A 19,700-nucleotide genomic window follows, 5' to 3' on the forward strand; every position below is an offset into this window, starting at 1 on the left:
TGTCTGTCTCTCTCTGTTTCTGTGTATCTCTCTCTCTCTCTGTCTCTGTCTCTCTGTCTGTGTGTGTGTGTGTGTGTGTGTGTGTGTGTGTCTGTCTGTCTCTCTCTCTCAAAGAAATCGCTTTGGGGAACCCAGCTTGCAGCCAATGAACCCGCCTTCCAGATTGGTGTGAAGACAGAAGTGAGGTGGGGGGGTGGGAAGGGGGTGTGAGAGATCCTGGGAGGGGAGGTAGAGGAAGAGAGGAGAGAGAGGGAGGGAGGGAGGGAGGGAGAGAGAGGAGGGAGAGAGAGAGAGAGAGAGAGAGAGAGAGAGAGAGAGAGAGAGAGAGAGAGGAAGAGAGAAGAGAGAGGGAGAGAAGAGAAGAGGAGGAGGCGGTGGAGGAGGAGGATTAGTGTGGGGTGGAAAGGAAGAGTGAGCGAGCGAGAGCAAGTTGAGGGGAGGGGGTGTAAGAGCCGGCGAATTCTTTTTCTTTTTCTATTATTATTTTGACGACTCCCGAGTTGCGCCCATGCTCTTGTCAGCTTCGTTTTAGGCGTAGCACGGCCAGGCAGAAGAAAATGGGGCAAAGCGTGCTCCGGGCGGTCTTCTTTTTAGTCCTGGGGCTTTTGGGTCATTCTCACGGAGGATTCCCCAACACCATCAGCATAGGTAAGCTTTCCAGAGCCAGCCAGGGGGCCCAGGCTCTTCCGCATCTGAAACCCACTGCCCTAGTGAGGCTGGGGCTATCGCAAGCGGGTCCCTGTCCTGCATGCTTGGGGACGGTGACTAGAGATGGGGGACTGAGCAGAGATCTTGGGGACCTGAGCCGCAAGGAGCTGACTAGTATGGGGAGCATCCGAGATGAGAGAGGGGGTCTCCTGGGGCTAATGCGGGTGGGTGGCCAGGTTTTCCGAGCTGACCAAGGAGCAAGGGAGTCAAGCTGGAGGTTGGGATGCTGCAAGAGGCTAAGAGTCGCGGCTTTTCAGCTCGCTGTTCTGGACTTTGCCACAGCATGCTTGCAGCCGCTGGAAGTTGTCCCAGGGTGATACTGCCTGTCTGGCCGCGCCAGGACGCATAACCTGGGCCCAGGTCGCCCTGTCCCGCGTCTCTGGCTCCAGTGAGACAGGATAGTGTTAGAGGAGATGGAACCCACTTTGAATCCCCCAGACCAAGGGAGTAGCTGGGTGATGGAGGATGGGGTAGGAAGTGGGGGTGACACAAGGAGTCGGGCAAGCAGGGAAGTCACGCAGACTAGGGATTCATGAATTGCTGCTGTGTCTGTCTGGAGACCAGCTCCAGTTAGCCGGAAGGGAGTTCTCCCCGCCTCTGCCTGTATTTACAAGTAGAGAAGTTAGAATTGTTGCTTTTATTGAACTAACCCCTTGTATTGTCATGGGGGAAGGTGGCTCATGGGGAATGGGTTGGGACAGCAATGGGAATAAAACTGTTTTTCTTCCCACCCTAACCCTGTACCCCAGGAGGAAAAAAAAGAACCAGCTGTGGGGCTAAGGGTGGGGGTGGGGCTGGAGTCAGGGTTTGCGGGGCAGGCTCCAGCTTAAGAAAGAACCAAGTCCGGCTTTCAGTTCCTTCATCCTACCTACAGCAGCCCCCCCCCATCCCCTTTCTCCCTTCTCTTTAGCTTGCTCAGTGTAGAAAATCCAGATTTTTCACAGTGGAAATCAGAGTTTATAAGTATTGAAAGACACACAGGTTGAAAAATCAATCCTCAGTTGAGCTTCCCAGTAACACTGAGGGGCCTGGCATCTAATGCTTGCTACTTTCTAACTCATCCTGAAGTGGGGGGACACAAGCCAAGTCTTGATTGCCTTTGCTCCTAGGTGGACTTTTCATGAGAAACACGGTGCAGGAGCATAGTGCTTTCCGTTTTGCCGTGCAGTTATACAACACCAACCAGAACACCACTGAGAAGCCCTTCCATTTGAATTACCACGTAGACCACTTGGATTCCTCCAACAGTTTTTCTGTGACTAATGCTTGTAAGTAGATCTGCGTTGCCTCCCTTTGGGACCTGAGAGGACCTCATTTGCATTTTTTTGTGATGCATGGGGGTCTGCGTGTATGTGCGCTGGGGGGTGATTGCCTCAATAAGCAGACTGAGGCCATAGTCAATCCTAGGTTCATGTTGCATAAATCAACCTTGAAGGACTCTGCTGCGGGGCTGAAAGCAGTGGGCAAAACTCTGTGATGAATTATGTTTGATGCAAAACTTTCACTTTCCTCCCTGCTAAACTGGTGTTCCCTCCCCCGCACCCTTTTCTGTTGGGGGAAAAGAAAGAAAGAAAGAAAATAGCCTGGTTGTTCAGGGAAATTTCAAATGGGATTTAAAAAAGAAGCAACAGCAGCTCCTTGATTGAGTCAATGCAGGGCGTCCAATACTTGAGTGTTAAAGCTGTGTCTGGTGGCAGGAACGAGCTGGGGTTGATGATTGCCTCACACATAGGAACACATATGAGAACCCCCCGCAAACAAGTGACCTTGAGCCATAGATCAGGCTGGCTTCCCTGGCCTCTTTCTGTCCTCCCAGAGAGCTCCTATAGGAACTGATAAGACTACAAACTGATTGCAAGTGACGAATGCTTGGCAGCCTGAAAGGAAGAGGGAAGACAGTTCTCAGGTGAATTTTTGGAAAGCCAATCCTGTCTGTGCCAGCACAGGAGTGCACGCGTGCGCTCACAAGCACACACACACACACACACACACACACACACACACGCACGCACGCACGCACACACACACGCACACACACGCACACACACGCACGCACACAATTGTTAAGGACAACACAGTTCTTAATTTAGAGCAAAAGGTTGCTTGTGGAGAGAGGCTTGAAGCAGGAACACTGAATACTAAAAGGGTATTTCGTCAGCCCCAAAGTAATTTCTGAAATCCACAGTGGTACCAATGATTTTCTCTTCACAAAGGGTCAATTTTAACTGGGAATTCACAGGAACCCAAATGACTATTAGCTTGTTGGACACAGGTTTTTGTCTGGGTTTTTTGTTTGTTTGTTTGTTTGTTTGTTTTTTGTTTTTAACTTGAAGGGAATGTTTTGTAAGAAACACCAAGTTCTTCATCTAAGCTTTATTTCATTAAAAGTTTCTCCCAAATGAAGCCAATTAACATAAAGTATGTCTTATTCCTTGGATGGTGCAGTTTGAAATCTGAAGTTTCATTCAATTTTGATAAATGGTATTTGCATCTTGGCGAGTTTAACTTTGTATATGACTTTCTTCAAATCCTTCCATCTCAAAAGATATGTAATCCCTAGCAATCTTTAAACAGGTATGCAAGAGCACATTTTCTTTGGATTTAAAGACTTAGGCTGAAGGGTAGGGGAAGTAAAGAAGGACTTTCCAAAACATCTAACAGTCACCAGCCTTAAGAAAAAAATTAGCTGAAGGTGCTTTTATGAACATGTTCTGAGACACTCTGTATTTGACATTCTTTGGTTTTCCAACACTGACAAAAAAATGTAATAATTTTAGTTAAGTGTGAAAGTTACAAAATATCTGGCTATACTTTGTGTCTTATTTCTGTAATCCCCAACCTCTCTCCAACATTTACAAGGCATATCTGCTTCTTAATCCTACTGCACTGTGATTGCCTCAAGAGGCTGAATCTCAAATGCAGTTTCCTAAATATCAATTAGAACAGATTTAAAACCAAATACATGAAACTAACGGGGTGTATTATCACTAACGACAAATAATATGTATTTCATCTCCCTTCACTCTCTTTCCACTGATGAACACTGAGCTAAAAGATCTATTTGGCTTCTCAGGAATGATTGATTTCCAAAGCTTCGGGTCCTGTTCTTATGATCAAACTGGTCTGACACTCACCAGCCTATGGCTATCAGAACCCTACCCGAACAACAGTCAGGAAATGAAGTTTGCCATGAGAAAAATCTCGGGTTCATAAACAGGCAATAAGTCATCCATATTGGTGCTGAATTGTCTTAATTCCTTACCTTTCAGAGCAATAAAGGAACAATGGTGGAAAAGGAAAAGCAACTGATAAAAATCTCAACTTTAACACACAGCGCTATTACTTACATGGCTAGGTTATGGTTACACAGTTGAGAGTGTGAGAGAAGGGGCAAGACTTAGTGGGCAACAAGAAAAACAACCAAAAAGAAACTACGTCCTTGGTTATGTCAAATATTCACATTTGCATGCACAACCACACAGTACACATGAGAGAATTATCTAGAAATCAGTGGTGTGTGCCTAGCTGCCTGTTGCACTCTCCAACTTTACAGCTAGCTCAGAAGACAGAGGAGAAAAGCTGCCATCTTCTGTGGTCCCTGAAACAGTCATGTCTGGAAGTCACAATTGTAGAATGGGAGTCAGATCTCAAAGCTATCTCTTGGCAGCTGCTGCTTGGTGTCTTAGTGTGAGAAAGATACCTACATAGTCCAACCATAGCCTCTGAAAACAATGAGCCAAGGGGCAGAGAGACCATAGATATGTCTATTGTCTCCCCCGTGGCCTTGATTGTTCTTTTTCTTGTGGGAGCATGAATCATATATGTCAAATACAAGCATGCAGTTCTAACAGTACTTGAAGCAAGCAAATGACTGCAGATCTGATTCCTCCAAGTGATTACCTAATTGTCCAGAGGAAACAGGCAACTCCAGCATCCTCTGGCCTTCCTAGCTGAGGAAATCTAGGGAAAAGCTCACATGAGTCCAAATCTGCTCATCTATCCCTCCTATCTAGTTCAGTGTGGAACTGGGCTAGCAAAAATTAAAGAACCTTGCTTGTTGTCCTGCAGACTTACTGGTTTTAGCTTTCTTTAGAGCTAGAGTTGATCTCATCTCATGATCTTTTCTGGATCTTCAATCACAAGGCAAACATGTACTTTCTAGGGCACAGGTCTGCAGGTAGACAGAAATATGAGGGATAAACAAACAGTAATGCCTTCTGTCCATGCCCCTGACCTCTGCTTCCCCTCGGCATTGTCACCTTGCTCCATACAATGGATTCAGAAGTCATTCTCACAGTGAATCGGAGGCACCAGCTATTTAAAGACTCTACTAGCAAGCAAGCTTTTTTGCACAAGCCTCAAGAGGTTTGCTTAAGACAGACTCTAACTTCATTTTGTGTCTTAAGAGGCCAATAAAAGCCTCCCTGGCTTTGAAAGGTGGTTCAGTTGGGATCTTAGCTCAGAAGAGAATTGAAGTTTCTCAGACAGACCCATCTGATTTAGAGCACATGCTCCCATTTCATAGGAATTAATAGAGTTCGCTGCCTTACTTTTCAGTTTAGCTGGGTAAATGCAGAGAGAATGGTGGTGTGACTAAATTGGTTTCAGCATGTACGCCATAAACATACACAGACACACACATTATTAGTGCATATGAAAAATAATGCACACACATTTTTCAAGTTACAGATCTAAGCATTTAGGGGGAAAAAACAAACCGATCTGCTCCTTCTCTGGCTTAGAAGGGTATGGAAATATCCAGAGACTGCTGGCTTCCACGGTGTGACTTCGCTGTCCCGGTTCCTCAGGAAATAGCGCTGGTTCCCTTGAAGTCCCCTCCTGTGTCTTGCTGCTGTGCACTTGTAGTGCACTCCACACTACACCGCCCCAGCCTCTGCAGTGTCAGCTCATTAGCACACAGATCTCATATTCCCGCTCCGCACTGTCATTGCAAAAATTGCTGTTGTACACCTTTCCAGCCAACAAATGTGCTCGTGGATTACGTACTGTTTGCGAGAAGCAGGGAAAAGGCAAATGTAATCTTAAAGGTTCTTCACCACAGAATTGTGCTCTACATGCATTGGCTTAAATAAAAATCTGTTGACGGAAGCTCAGCGTTGATGGTGGGACTGAGAGTAAGACTTAGGAGTACGAGCTTTGATGGAGCCCCCGGCAAAATCTCTTTTGTCAGCTAAACCTAACCGACCAACAGCAACATTTCCTTCTGTTAATTTTTACAAGTGACTTGAAATATACCTGCAAACTGAGAACTTGCTCCTTTTATAACTGAATGTGTTTTGCTACCAAGTGTACTTAGCCCAGACAGGCTTCTATCTCTTACCCACAGAGTCACAATCTAATTATCTAATTACTCTAATTGCCAGGAAGGAGCCACTTAACCGTTTAGGTCCTTTTGGAAAGGAAATGTCTCTGTTGATCACAAGCTCTGCAATTGGATGGGTTTTGTTTTGGCTTTGTTTGAGCATTTGTCTTCATCATATAAGCCTAGAAACTAAGCTGAAGACCCTGAGATCAAGGCTCTTGCCTTCCAATAGAGTCTCGGGTCCTAACCATTATCTTCTCTGGCTCCACCTCCCCCATCCCTGAAGGATCTTTGCCCCTTTGCTGCCCTGCCTCCTCTGCTCTCTCTGCTGGCTAGTCGTCAGGAAGCTCACTGGCTTAGCTCTCTTCTCAGTCCTTTTGGCCAGCTGGCTTAGCCCACTGAAGCACGAAGAGGTCGCCTCAGTGGTGCCAGTCACAGATTTAAGTCACCTTCTCACAAGGTTGATTATCATCTTTTTCTTAATCTACGTTTTGGAATGGAGGAGGGAGGAAGGTGAGGCTGTTCATTTGGGCCATAAAAATAGATGGCAATCAGCAGGCTGTAAAGGTGAGCTTCCTGCAAAGTGTATTACCTCTCCTACAAGACAGCTTCCTATTGATCTAATAAGGGAAGGCAGGGGGAAAAGGAGAGTTTAGAACAGAGTAAAAAGGAGAATTACTCTGTCATTCTCTCTGTGTTTACTGAAAAATGGGCCATGATTTTTCTTTCCACAATTTAAACTTGTTTTCCTCCCAATTGAAACTGGTATTCCTTATCACCTGACTTTTGCCTCAATGGAGGTTGTTTTGTTAATTGTACATCTCCCTCCCTAGTCCCTAAAATTGAGTGAGAGAAGAGGGAGCTGCCTTCATGGTTTGGGCCCCTGTGATAGCTTTAAATTTCATCTTTATGGGTACTCAGAGACAGTTCTATTTTGACAGATTGAAAATAAACGAAGGTGCTGGTGTGTGATTGTTTATCTGCCTTTCTGGACAGGAGATCTCTCACATTTATACAACTGGTTTAAGGATTAAAAGATGACAAAGATTTTAAGAGATGACTAGACATTTAGGAGCTAGAATTCATTACTTTGGAGCAGAGGAATAAACGTCCTTATCCAAATGATTTGCTTTTGGGTTTTTTTTTTTAAATTTTTATTTTGCAATACAATTAAGTTCTACATACAGGCACAGATTCCCTTGTTCTCCCCCCTCCCGCCCCCCTCACCTTCCCCCCAGCCCGCCCCCCATTCCAATCTCCTCCAGGGCAAAGCCTTCCCCACAGACTGAGATCAACCTGGTGGACTCAGTCCAAGTAGGTCCAGTCCCCTCCTCTCAGGCCGAGCCAAGGGACCCGGCATAGGCCCCAGGTTTCAAACAGCCGACTCATGCAATGAGCACAGGACCCAGTGCCACTGCCTGGATGCCTCCCAAACAGATCAGGCCAATCAACTGTCTCACCCACTCAGAGGGCCTGATCCAGTTGGTGACCCCTCAGCCATTGGTTCATATTTCATGTGTTTCCGTTTGTTTGGCTATTTGTCTCTGTGCTTTATCCGACCTTGGTCTCAACAATTCTCTCTCATATAAACCCTCCTCATTCTCGCTAATTGGACTCCCAGAGATCTACCTGGGCCTTGCTTTTGGATTTTTTAGATGAGGACCACAGATATATTTTAAAGGAGCTTTTGTAAAACTTTCTACCTCCTATGAAGAACAAGAAACCCAGTTTTTTTTTTATCATGTTTTGACTCAGAAACCCAGTTTTTTTTATCATGTTTTGACTCCATCCCCTTGTATATTGGTGCTTTGGGTTTAATTCGATGAAATGTCCAGGAGAGAGCACCATTAAAACAACCAATGGAGGCAATAGGTGTACATCAACAGAACGGGGAAGTTGTACATGCACAAAAGCAACTCTCTCCCTCCTGAAAGCTGCTCAGGAAATACCCAGGCTCCAGACACAGAGTTTCAAATAGTCTCAACATAGAATCAACATAGAGTTAGGGACACTGTCTCCCCAAAGAGTCAATGCTTAGCAAAAGGGTAATGTGGGCAGAGTCTGTCTTTTTCCTATTTCTACTACATTTGTCACCATTATTTTCGGTTCTTCCTCTGGTGGTTGAGCTCGTGCCTGTTGGCTGGTCTCTAATCACCTACTCATTACTGTCCCATCCACACTGACTTTACTCAGGGACGATTTTCTACATTGAGTCTAAATCTTTTTTCTTCTTCTTCTTTATTACGAAGTCCTTGTTCTTAGTTCATTCTCCTTAAGAACTATATACTACTTTGGGGATACCAGTTTTTTTTTTCCTGAATACAGCAATATAGTCTAAAGCAATGGAAGAAAAGATTAAAATAATAGGGAGTATCGACTTTAAAACCTAGGACTATAAGAACCATCATATCTCAATTTCAGGGAAAGATACTCAAATGGGAGGGTCTTAGGATATGATGCTCAGATTGTTTGTTTACCTAAATGAAAGCCAGTTGCCTTTGGTTATGGAAGTTTGTTTTGTTTTGTTTTGTTGGGGGTTTTTGTTTGTTTTGTTTTGTTTTGTTTTGTTTTTTGGTTTTTTGAGACAGGGTTTCTCTGTGTAGTTTTGCGCCTTTCCTGGAACTCGCTTTGGAGACCAGGCTGGCCTCGAACTCACAGAGATCCGCCTGGCTCTGCCTCCCGAGTGCTGGGATTAAAGGCGTGCGCCACCACCGCCCGGCTTTGTTATTTTTTAATCAGGCAAAGGATGGCACCTCATAGTAAGATGAGTATGGAGATAGCAAAACCATACAGTCAGTTTCTCTGTGTTAAGTCTCATGCAGAAAGTTTCCATTCTTTGGAATGGCATATGGAATTGAATGTCAGTGATGGCAGCACCAGATGAACTCACAAGTTAGCTGAGATGAGGAAAGATGAGTCTCATGAAGAAAGTTTCTATTCTCTAGAATGGCGTATGGAATCCCATGTCAGTGATGGCAGCACTTGACATACTTGGAACCTAGCTAAGATGCATCTCCTTGTCATTCCCTCTAGCCTTCTCTTATCTTGGCTCAAACATACATTCTGGCCCTTCTCCCAATGGAAGAAACCACTATACTCTCTTCTGAACTCACACTGCACATTAGAGAGAAAAACAACCTCCTGCTCGTGGTCCCCAACTGCCACTTGCTTTTTAAGCAGTTATCCTCAACACAACACTGTTTGTCCTTCTTTGCAAAAGTCAAAGAAACATGGATAATACACAAAACACTTGGGTGATGATCCCTCACCATGTGGCACAATTCAGTGCAAAATGGCATTTATCAACCTTTCATGTGTACACCATATGCCTGAAGAGCATATTAAAGACTCTGATTTAAAAGTTTACTATGGGCCCAAGACTTTTCATTTCTAGCAAATTCCCAGGTGATATTAATGCTGATGGTCCTTAAATCACACTTTGAACAAAAAGAGGAGTCCAAAGCTGGGAGACTGTATTCACCAAAGTAACAGCTCTTTCAGACATAATTTTGTCATCAAGATTTGTACACTTTCACTAACTAAACAAAATTCTGTAAAGATACATTTGGTTTATTCTGACTCACAGATGGCTCCATCATATTCCCAGTAATCTTGTGTCCATTTCACCCAGGTAGGTAGCATAATTAGATGCCCTTTGAGAACATATACTTAGAGTTGGTTTTTGTAAGAATGTAGAGGGTGAGCTATAGGACAGGCTGAGAGAGAATGTAGCACATGAGTCAGGATGACAGTGTCTTAGCTACCTGCCACATCTCAAAGTGCCACATTTTATTTTTATTTTTTTTTACTTTTTTTTTTTTTGGTTTTTCGAGACAGGGTTTCTTTATGTAGCTTTGCACCTTTCCTGGAACCACTTGGTAGCCCAGGCTGGCCTCGAACTCACAGAGATCTGCCTGGCTCTGCCTCCCGAGTGCTGGGATTAAAGGCATCCGCCACCACCGTCCGGTGCAAAGTGCAACGTTTTAAAACTACTTCAAGAGATCTAAGGTTGGTTTGTGGCTCCAACTCTATTTCCACTTAGTTTCTCTGGGCCAAGACATGCTAGAAGGAGGCATGTAACATCGGCTTTTCAGAGGTTTGGCTTCTCTTTAAAAGGGTTTTAAACAAAACGTACAGCACAATACTATCTTTTTCCAGAAGAGAATGAAAAATTGACTCAATTTTCAAGATACTCAAAGTGAGGGAAGAAGTGTTATGTTGCTTTCCAACATATCTTAGCTGACAACTGATGCAAGGAAGACATTAAAAGAGTATCCAGTGACCTTTGAAGACTGAAACTAATCCAATCCCACCTCAAGATACTGTCACTCTAATAGTCTGCCTTTAGTCATAAATTTTACAAATTCACTTATCTGTGTTATTGTATTGGAACCCTGCACTAAAATGTTAGTGTACTATCCAGAAGGGAATGAACTAAATGATTATTACCCACTGACATTTAAAGCAGAATTATTTATTCAGATCACCACCTATTACCTTGAAGACTCCTCAGAAGGAGATATTCAGGTCAGGTAAGTGACCCAGAATAAGACACCAATCTGCCAAAGGAAGTTGAACAAAGAAGGATAGTGGGCATTTAGAAGGTAGTAGGAGACCTTGATGGAAGAAGGGTCGGTGAATTCTACGCCAACTCTTTTTTCACATGTGTCCTCTGTAGTAAACTTTGGCCCTTTACTCACTAGGATCTTATCTGTGTGTGACTATTTTAGTGGCTCTGGACCCATGGAGTCACTCCCTTCTGATGTTGGGAGCCTGCTGCCTGTTCTATGCATGGTTGTTTGTTGCCATGGGTAATTGTGATGTTAGGATTTTCTGTAGTGACTGTGGGAAACTTTCAGAAGTAAAATCTCTTTCTAAGGGAAGGTAGTTGAGTAGTTTTTTAAGCTGTTAAACACTGCTATGATAAACATACACACACACACACACACACACACACACACACACACACACACACGCACGCACACACGCACACACGCGCGCAAACACACCCACCCTTTCAGTTATCCATGGTTGGCTGATCTGTTGCCAATTATTCACTGCAAGAAAAGCCCATCTTTGTTGTTGCTCTAAATGGCTCAAACAATGGATGAAACAGGTAGAAATCACGACTCAGCCCACAGAAAGGTAAGTATATGGATAAAGGTGTTAATATGGTGCTCTCTGTGTGGGTGAACTGTAAATTTAAGAGAGAAAGGCTTCTGACATTTGCAGTCAGCCAGAACCTGTATAGAGCCTTAATTACCCTCTCATCTCATGCAATGTCCAAGGCTACTTGGTGATTAGTTTAAAACAGTATGTCTTGAATTGGGCCATTTTCATCAGAATCACCAGAGATGCTTATTAAATATGAATTCCTAGTTCATATGCCATGTATGAATCAGAAAATATATGGTAAGCCTATTTAACAAGCTTTGTGGTAATACTAATAACATTCACTCAATTTGAGTATCATATATTTAATAAAGCCTGAACTATAAACAGGGATATGCAGATTCAGACTAAAATCCATTAAACACCCACTAAGCACAAAGTATTGTGCCTAAAGCACTTTCATACAAGTTGTTTCTCTATGCAGTTGAAGTAATGTTGGCCCATGTAATCATTAGCAAGTTTGGCTCTCAAGCTGAAAATTTAGGATAGGACTTGGAAAAGCTAAGAGACTAGCTTCCTAGTCCCTGGAGCAAATAAAGCAACAACTCTGAGATAGTAAGTAGAAACAAGGGAATGTTTTTCATTTTTACAGTGCATCTTCTCATCTTTGCTTGTTAGCCAATGATGGTTCCTTAACCACGCTATAAACTAGATGTCATGGCAAATGTCAGTCCAGTTATTAAAATGGATGTGTTGTAATCATTTACTGTAGCATTCATTGTGGTCTTCCTTCCTATGTTTGTTGTCAACAAATTTAAAACCAGAGCTTAAATAATAACTACCAGTCATTGATGCTCTACCACATGAAAAGCATTGTCCAAGGAATTTTATATGTTACATCTCAAGGAATCATTACATTTCCAGAAGTGAGGCACCTTCACCCCAATTTTATACAAAGTAGAAATCAGAAGTGATTCAAAGTTCATAAGCAGCTAGCTCAAGTTACAGAGATGGTTACATGGTAGCACCAAGAGAATTTTCTGCCTCTAGAGACTTACTCAATTTCAAATGGAGTTGAAATCTTAAATGATTATAAGGGCCAAACACATCATGTAATTGGGACATTAAACAGTTATGTTTAATAAGGAATAGTAAAGCCTTTGACGATCTCTATGTTCCATACCCCTATTTGCACAACCAATCCCATTTTTAACCCATCATGAGAGAAACAAGATACCTTCAGTAGTCCTTAAGATGACTGGATGTGAAAGGTGTGTATGTTTCTGACATCTATACCACAATACATGGTATACACCATTTAGCACCTAATTACTGGTTTGGAGAAAACTGTTAACTGGCCATTATAACCAGTGAGAAAAGCAGAGAGAAAAGAGAAAAGCTGTACTCACAGGGTAACAAAACCCGTTTGCCCTTTCTTCTTAGCAAAACATTAAGGTACATTATCATAACTGAATTATCTGTCTCTTGAACACATATAAATAATCTTACATACACAATACTTTATGCAGTTCTTTCCATAGCTAAATGCCACCTCAACTCCAACCTTCCATCAGGAAATGGTGAGGTGTGTAGCAAGGACAGAATTCTGGCATGGGGTCATTGAGATATATTTGTCAGATCAGAAGAGGTCTTCTGAGGGGGCTTTCTTTGTAGAAATTTCTAGGCTTCTCATATATACTCCCCACAAGTTGTAGACATTCTATCAGTTAAGAATCTCTGGAGAATCACCTAAGGTGAATCCTCTCCTATATTTCAAGAGAGAGGCTTATTGTTTTTAAGCCAATGTCCAAAATGGACATATGTCTTTATTCCTTTGGAGTTTCAGACCAACATAAGCCACCTTGGTCATGCCCTATCATTAGACACTGCTTGTAGGCATGTAATAGCCTGCCATAGTAAGAGTGAGAGGGATATGTGTTCTCATTATAACCCCATTACCAGAAATAACAGCAGGACACATATAAAATGCTGTTTCTCATTAAAATATAGTAAATCAGAAAACAATTCGGGATCCTATTCTTGGACTCAGTCAAGTTCAGTTCCTTGTCAGTTTAGGTGCTCCAACAGTAGGCTGTGTGTTGGTGCTCTTGAGGTGACAAGACAACATCTAGTGGCAAGATCCAGCTAACCAAGAATCCCTATCAATACTTTCTTTCTTTTAGGTTGAAAATCATAACCTTTGACACATGTATAGCCAGTCAACAAATAGTGGACACTACTTATTCACCAATGGGAAATTTAACGAGCAAAGCCTTTGTTGTTAATTGGAGATAAATGTCTGGGTGCCTATAGAACTGGTTCTTGATTAGAACTTTATGAATACTAGATAACTACTCCAGGATGATGTGTTTCTCAGTGAAGGCATGCCTAGAGTCTGAACTAAGGCCAACTTCCCACATATACCACCATACAATTTACTTTGAAGTTATAAAGTAAATGACAGAAAAGTGAACACTTTCGATCCCATGTTTCTACTGCTTTGGGAAACAATAAAAGGGGAACAGAGGTTTGTGAGAGTGAGTAAAGGACCAGGAGTTAAAACAGATACCCAGTTCTAGTCTTGGATCTGACATCAACTTCCTCATTCACTATAGGCCTGCCTCTGTATCTCTGGTTCTAGTTTCTGTAATTATTGAAGTATACCATCCAGAGGTCCTTCTGGATGGTATCTGAGACTTTTTATCATTGATAGCCTATCACTAGGTCTTACCAGCTCTATTCATTTCTAATTGAGAAAATAACATCCAAATGGAATCCCTCAACATTTTCTGTATCTAGAAAGTTCTTACATATTTATTGACCTTGCCCACACTGTTAGGTTCCATGACCAAATTATCAGATTGTAAAACTAGTGGATAGTGTTTCTAGTTATTTATCACTTACTTACCTTTGCTCACCTCAATCTCTTTCACTTATTATTTATTAGACACTGAGTAAGTTACTTGACTTCACTATGCCTTTGGGAAGTTGGAGTGGTAGCATGTATACTGTTTGGCTACTCTCTCTCCCTCCCTCCCTCTCTCTCTCTCTCTCTCTCTCTCTCTCTCTCTCTCTCTCTCTCTCTCTCTCTCACACACACACACACACACACACACACACACACACAATGTGAGTGGGAATAATAATAACCCTTTTAGGGTTGCTAGGAGTTTGAAATGAAATCACAAATTCATATAAAACATGTATGATAGTGTCCAGCACTCACTGGCCATTATTATTGATAGCATCATTAATTCAAGATTATTTTGAGCTTTTTGTCCTAAAAACAGAAACCTAGTTTCATTTGAAAACTGCAATCACTTGTCACTTCAGAACCCAGATTTCCTTCCTGAACAGCTGTTCTCTGAGCCTTTCTACAGTTCTAAGTTCTTCCTCAAACCAAAGATTGTTTTTTCTGCCAAGAAACCCATCACAACACCCCCTCTTATTTCCAGCCCACCAACCTAACCTCAAACATCTCTCACCCATGAATCCAAGTTTGCACATCCAGTTTAACTCTTGGCAGCAAAAGCTACTCAGACACTTCATCATCAAGAAACTGAGTTGCATATCTCTGCATAACCTAAGGCAAAATTGCAAAGGAAGACCTATGGTCTCATCTCCCAAGGAAACTATTTTTTTTAATTCAAGATGCTTTTAATCATAAACTGCATCATCTTTATGAGGTGGTGTGTGTGTGTGTGTGTGTGTGTGTGTGTGTGTGTGTGTGTGTGAGAGAGGGGGGGGGGATTAGTCAACAATATACATGCTACCACTCCAACTTCCCAAAGGCTCAGAATGCACCTATTTTTCCTATAAAAATGATTCAAAAGAAACTCTGACCAAGTACCCAATGGATTGACTCTGTAGGCAGGGCCTAGAACTTCTCTAGAAATGGGACTGCCAAATGAGGAGCATCAAGAAAAGCATCAAAAAACTGCTTAGGGGCCAGCTGGGCATTGCATTAGTGAATGAACTTTCTTCCTGGGCCCGAAATCAAGAGCCTGAGGAACCGAAGAGAAAAATACTCCACGCATTCTCTTCCTTGTTAGGCACTACCCTGCACACAATCATTTCTCATACATCTTCTCTCAGTTCTTTCCACCTGTTGGTACCACTAAGCCCTTGGTAAGTCTTTTAATGCCTTGTCCTAACAATGGTGAAAGCAAAACAGAAGGCCACTTTGGCCATATTTCTGAGTCTGCGCAGCTGCTCTAGTACACCAGAGTTGAGTCCACTTTTTGGAATCGGTATTCGTGCTGTTCTTTGGCCTCTTGGTTACTGCCAGAACCAACTCGCGGTCCTTGATTCTTCCTTCAATAGCCTATAGACATATAGGGACACAAGGACATTGAAACAATGGGGAAAGCAGAGCTGTGTTTTCCCCAGAATAAAGGGGACCTGGAACTGCTCAGTTTTTTTTATACCACTCACTCCTAGTTCTTGTGTTTTCCTCCGTTACACTTTGAGGCAAAGGATTGTTGCTTAACCTTTCCTTAGTGGAAGGCTGTTTCTCCTTTTCCATTTGGGAGCACTTAAAGGACAAGAGTAGCTCTGGAAGTGGAGTCTAAGAATTTGAATCTGGATTCTCTTATTAGCAGTGGCCTGACCTTGGATAAATTGCTTAACACCCCTGAGCCTCACTTTCCCATCTGTGAAATAAGGATGAATATAGCAGTAACTATGTTATACAGATGATGTGAATATTAAGTAGGAAGATCATCCAAGCATAACATTTATCACGTGTGCCATATAGTAAGTGTTGAGTAAAATGGTAGCTACTATTAACACAGAATAGTGAGGTGCTTAAAATCAAAGACTTCAAAATTAAACTGAGGAAGGATTTTTCCCTGTCTCTAGCCATTCGCCAAGCCCTGCATAGCAGCTCATCTCCCCTGGGATTCTATAGCTGAGAACAAGCTGGATGGGACAAACTTTGAATACTGAGCATGCTACTTTGAGTATAAGCGATTTGGTTTGGGAGTAAAAAGGCAGAGGAAGACTTTCTGTGATACATCAGAAACTCAGGCTGTATTCACTACTAGGCCTTAACCATGCAACAATTGAGTGGAGTGCCTTAGGATGTAATCCTTCCTTATTTAGTGTCTCAGAATTGGGTATGATTTTATTACTGCCCATGCTGATTTGGATAAAGGCTCAAGCTGCTTTGGATAAAGCAGCATGGAATGTGGCATGATAACATTGGCACTTGCTGGATTAAAGAAAAGAACAAACTTTCTTCCAATATAAAATCTGTTTTGTTTTAATAGAAAAAAGCAAACCCCAGAACCTTCACACGATCTAGGAAAAAAAATGTAGTACCAATTGAGCTTTCTCAGGCACAATTTTTGTAAATTCTTTAGTTTCAGGTGATATGTACAAGATGGATGTTTAGAGCATTTCCTTTTGAGTAGATGGCTTTTTCTCTTTTTGATGGTACTTGCCTGAGTCAGACTGGAAATAGCAAAAGAAGGCGATATGGAAAAGGTTAACAGAGAAATTTTGCTAGCGTGACTTTTTCCACATTCCAGTCCCCTTCTCTGCAGAGCAAAGGTTAACTATTTAATTCTATAAGCAGAGATTCACTAGGGAGGATAGGTCTGAGGACCACCAGACAATGCAGGCAGCTGAGAAAAAGCTGTCCTCTGCCTTCCTGTCATCAGGCCTTGGTCTACCAGCAGGCTGTCTCCAGCAAGCTGAAACCTGGGTGATGACCAAGAGCAGTGTGGTTGTTTTCTTTCATGTCCCAAGATATTCATGCTCCACCAGCTTCATCTCCTCTTCTCATTATGACACAAGCCTGCTGCTGTTTTTCTCATAGATTTTTTAAACATGGTTTTCAGAAAAGGGAACTCAAGAGTTCAATGGTGAAGTGACTATCCCAAGGTCCCACAGCTAATAGCAGAAGTGGGATTGCAGTCTGGCTCCTAACTCTTGGCACTTCCGTAAGATGTCTTCTTAACGTAGCTCTTCCGCTCTTAGCTTTCACTGCTGCACAGTGACATTCTGTACGAAAATGACAACCCTGTCAGTTTTAAATAGGTGCTAGAAAGGAAAAATAAATCCGCAGCAAGTCAATTAGAAATGCAGTAAAGCTCGAGTTTCAGGGGCCATAGTTAATGATATCTTTCATTTAGTGCCTCCAGTGTTAACTTGTCAGCATTACTACCCTTTGATTCATAGTCAGGAGTGAGCAAAACAAAGGCTAAAGGGGTGGAGTCCATTTACACATCACATAATTCTGGAGCTATATCAAGTACTTCTAGTCCAACTACCTCATTTTGTAGATGAGGAAAGTGAGGACAGAAAAGAAAGACATTTGCCAAAGATGATGCAACTCCCCGGTGGCAGAAGCAAGATGAGAATATGGACTTCTCAGTGTGGTCGCTCCCACCATCTTTTGCAATCTTCCCTCTGGAAATCTATACTAAAGCAAAACTGTACAGCCTATTACTTTTATTTTTATTTTTTGGTATCTTGTTTTCTTGAATTATGTCACATTTATAAGTTATAGTACCCCAGACCAATTTTCAAATGTAATCAACCTTTTAGTGATTATAGAAATTAAATGTCGAATTCATTCATGATGAGTGTTTTCAAAAAATACTTCAAAACTATAGATGAATAAAATTAGCTGCACAGAGCAAAAATCAAGGCTGGGGACGTAGCACAGTGATAGAGCATTTACCTATCGAGGGCAAAGCCCTGGTATATTCCTGGCTGAAAAGGAAGGGGAAGGAAAGGGAAGGGGGAGGAAGGGAAGGAAGGCAAGAAACATTGACTTTTACCACATTTTGGGGGTTCATACCTTTATTCTATTGGGGAGATTTTTCTAGACCTCCTACATTTAAAAAATGATCAATTATTATTTATACTTATTATACCACAGTTATTTTATTACATATTTGTGATACATAAAATAACTACCCTATATGGAGTTATACATATAACACTACTACCAGATTTTATGCATTCAGGGACATTCATTCTCAGTTCACAGAAGTTTACAATTATGCACCAATTTGCTGTAACATCAATATTCTAGCTCAGGTTTGAAAACATAGTAAACATGTAATTAATAGTGACTTATCCTTTCTGAAATGATCACTGTTCTCCCACCAGACACAGCAGAAAATGAAAGTGGAGTGGCACGTGCCTATAACCCTAGCACGTAAGAAGACTGAGGCAGAAGGATTGTTTGTTGCTAGAGTTTTCCTGCCTGGCCCACAGTCAGGACAAATCTCTGTCACCTGCCAGTCCCACAGCCGCTCAGACCCGACCAAGTAAACACAGAGACTTATATTGCTTACAAACTGTATGGCCATGGCAGGCTTCTTGCTAACTGTTCTTATATCTTAAATTAATCCATTTCTATAAATCTATACCTTGCCACATGGCTCGTGGCTTACCAGCATCTTCACATGTGGCTTGTCATGGCAGCGGCTGGCAGTGTCTCTCTGACTCAGCCTTCCATTTCCCAGAATTCTCCTCTCTCCTTGTCCTGCCTACTTCCTGTCTGGCCACTGGCCAATCAGTGTTTTATTTATTGACCAATCAGAGCAATTTGACATACAGACCATCCCACAGCAATCATTGAAGTCAGTCTAGGATATACAACAAGACTTGCCTCAGAAAAGGAAGAGAGAAGCTGTACCCATTTTACCCCAACAATGCAGCTGTCTCAACAGAATCCCAATAGTGATGACACCAATAGGCATGCTGTCATGGAAAGGAGGAGTCTCATAGAGCTCTACCAATGCTGAGACAGGGAGAATTGATCTAGTCTTCCCCGGGAATGAGTCCCTTTATAGGTTATCCAATACCAAGTGTTCAGCCCTCAAATTATATACATACTGTCTTGGTCATGGTTGCTGTTGCTGCAATAAAACACCATTAACAAAAAGCAAGTTGGGGAGGAAAAGAGTTTATTTATCACTGTTCATCATGGAAGTACAGGAACTGGAACCTGGAGGCAGGACCTGATACAGAGGCCATGGAGGGCTGCTGCTTACATGCTTGCTCAACATGGCTTACTCAGCCTGCTTCTTATAGACCCCAGAACCACCCCAAGTGACACTACCGACAATGGACTGGGCCGTCCCACATCAGTCACTAATTAAGAAGATGCTTTACAGACTTGCCTACCGCCTATTCTTATGGAAGTATTTTCTTAAATTGAGGTTCCTTCCTCTCAGATGACTTTAGCTTGTGTCAAGTTGACATAAAACTATCCAGCACACATACAAATAACATTATATGGACTCAGTATGTTGTGTTTATATGTTTATGAATACATGTGTACGCAACAATAATAACTAAAGAAAAATAGGTCATGAATTTGAGAGGGAACAAGGGGATTATGGGAGGGATTGGATAGAAAGGAAGAAATAATATAATTATATTTTAATTAAAAATAAGAAAAAACAAAAAGTTACAGGGCAGATACATATTATAAAACTCAGGCAGACCATATAGAAAATGTAGTTATAATCTGAAGCCAAATCTCTGAGTTCAATTCCTATACGTTATATCTAACTTTATATACTTCACAGTTTTC

At 42.1% G+C, this 19,700-nt stretch overlaps 1 protein-coding gene across 1 annotated transcript in view; it reads left to right on the forward strand.

Annotated features, from left to right (window-relative positions):
- The first annotated feature begins 557 nt into the window (after positions 1–557).
- Positions 558–19,700, forward strand: part of Gria3 (glutamate ionotropic receptor AMPA type subunit 3) — a 234,378-nt gene continuing 215,235 nt past the window's right edge. The window contains exons 1-2 of the mRNA XM_059251542.1: positions 558–648; positions 1,818–1,976. Coding sequence (XP_059107525.1) covers positions 558–648; positions 1,818–1,976 — 250 coding nt within the window. The remainder of the gene's footprint in view (positions 649–1,817; positions 1,977–19,700) is intronic.

The sequence above is a fragment of the Peromyscus eremicus genome, chromosome X, assembly GCF_949786415.1.
Source record: "Peromyscus eremicus chromosome X, PerEre_H2_v1, whole genome shotgun sequence".
Taxonomy (NCBI): Eukaryota; Metazoa; Chordata; class Mammalia; order Rodentia; family Cricetidae; genus Peromyscus; species Peromyscus eremicus.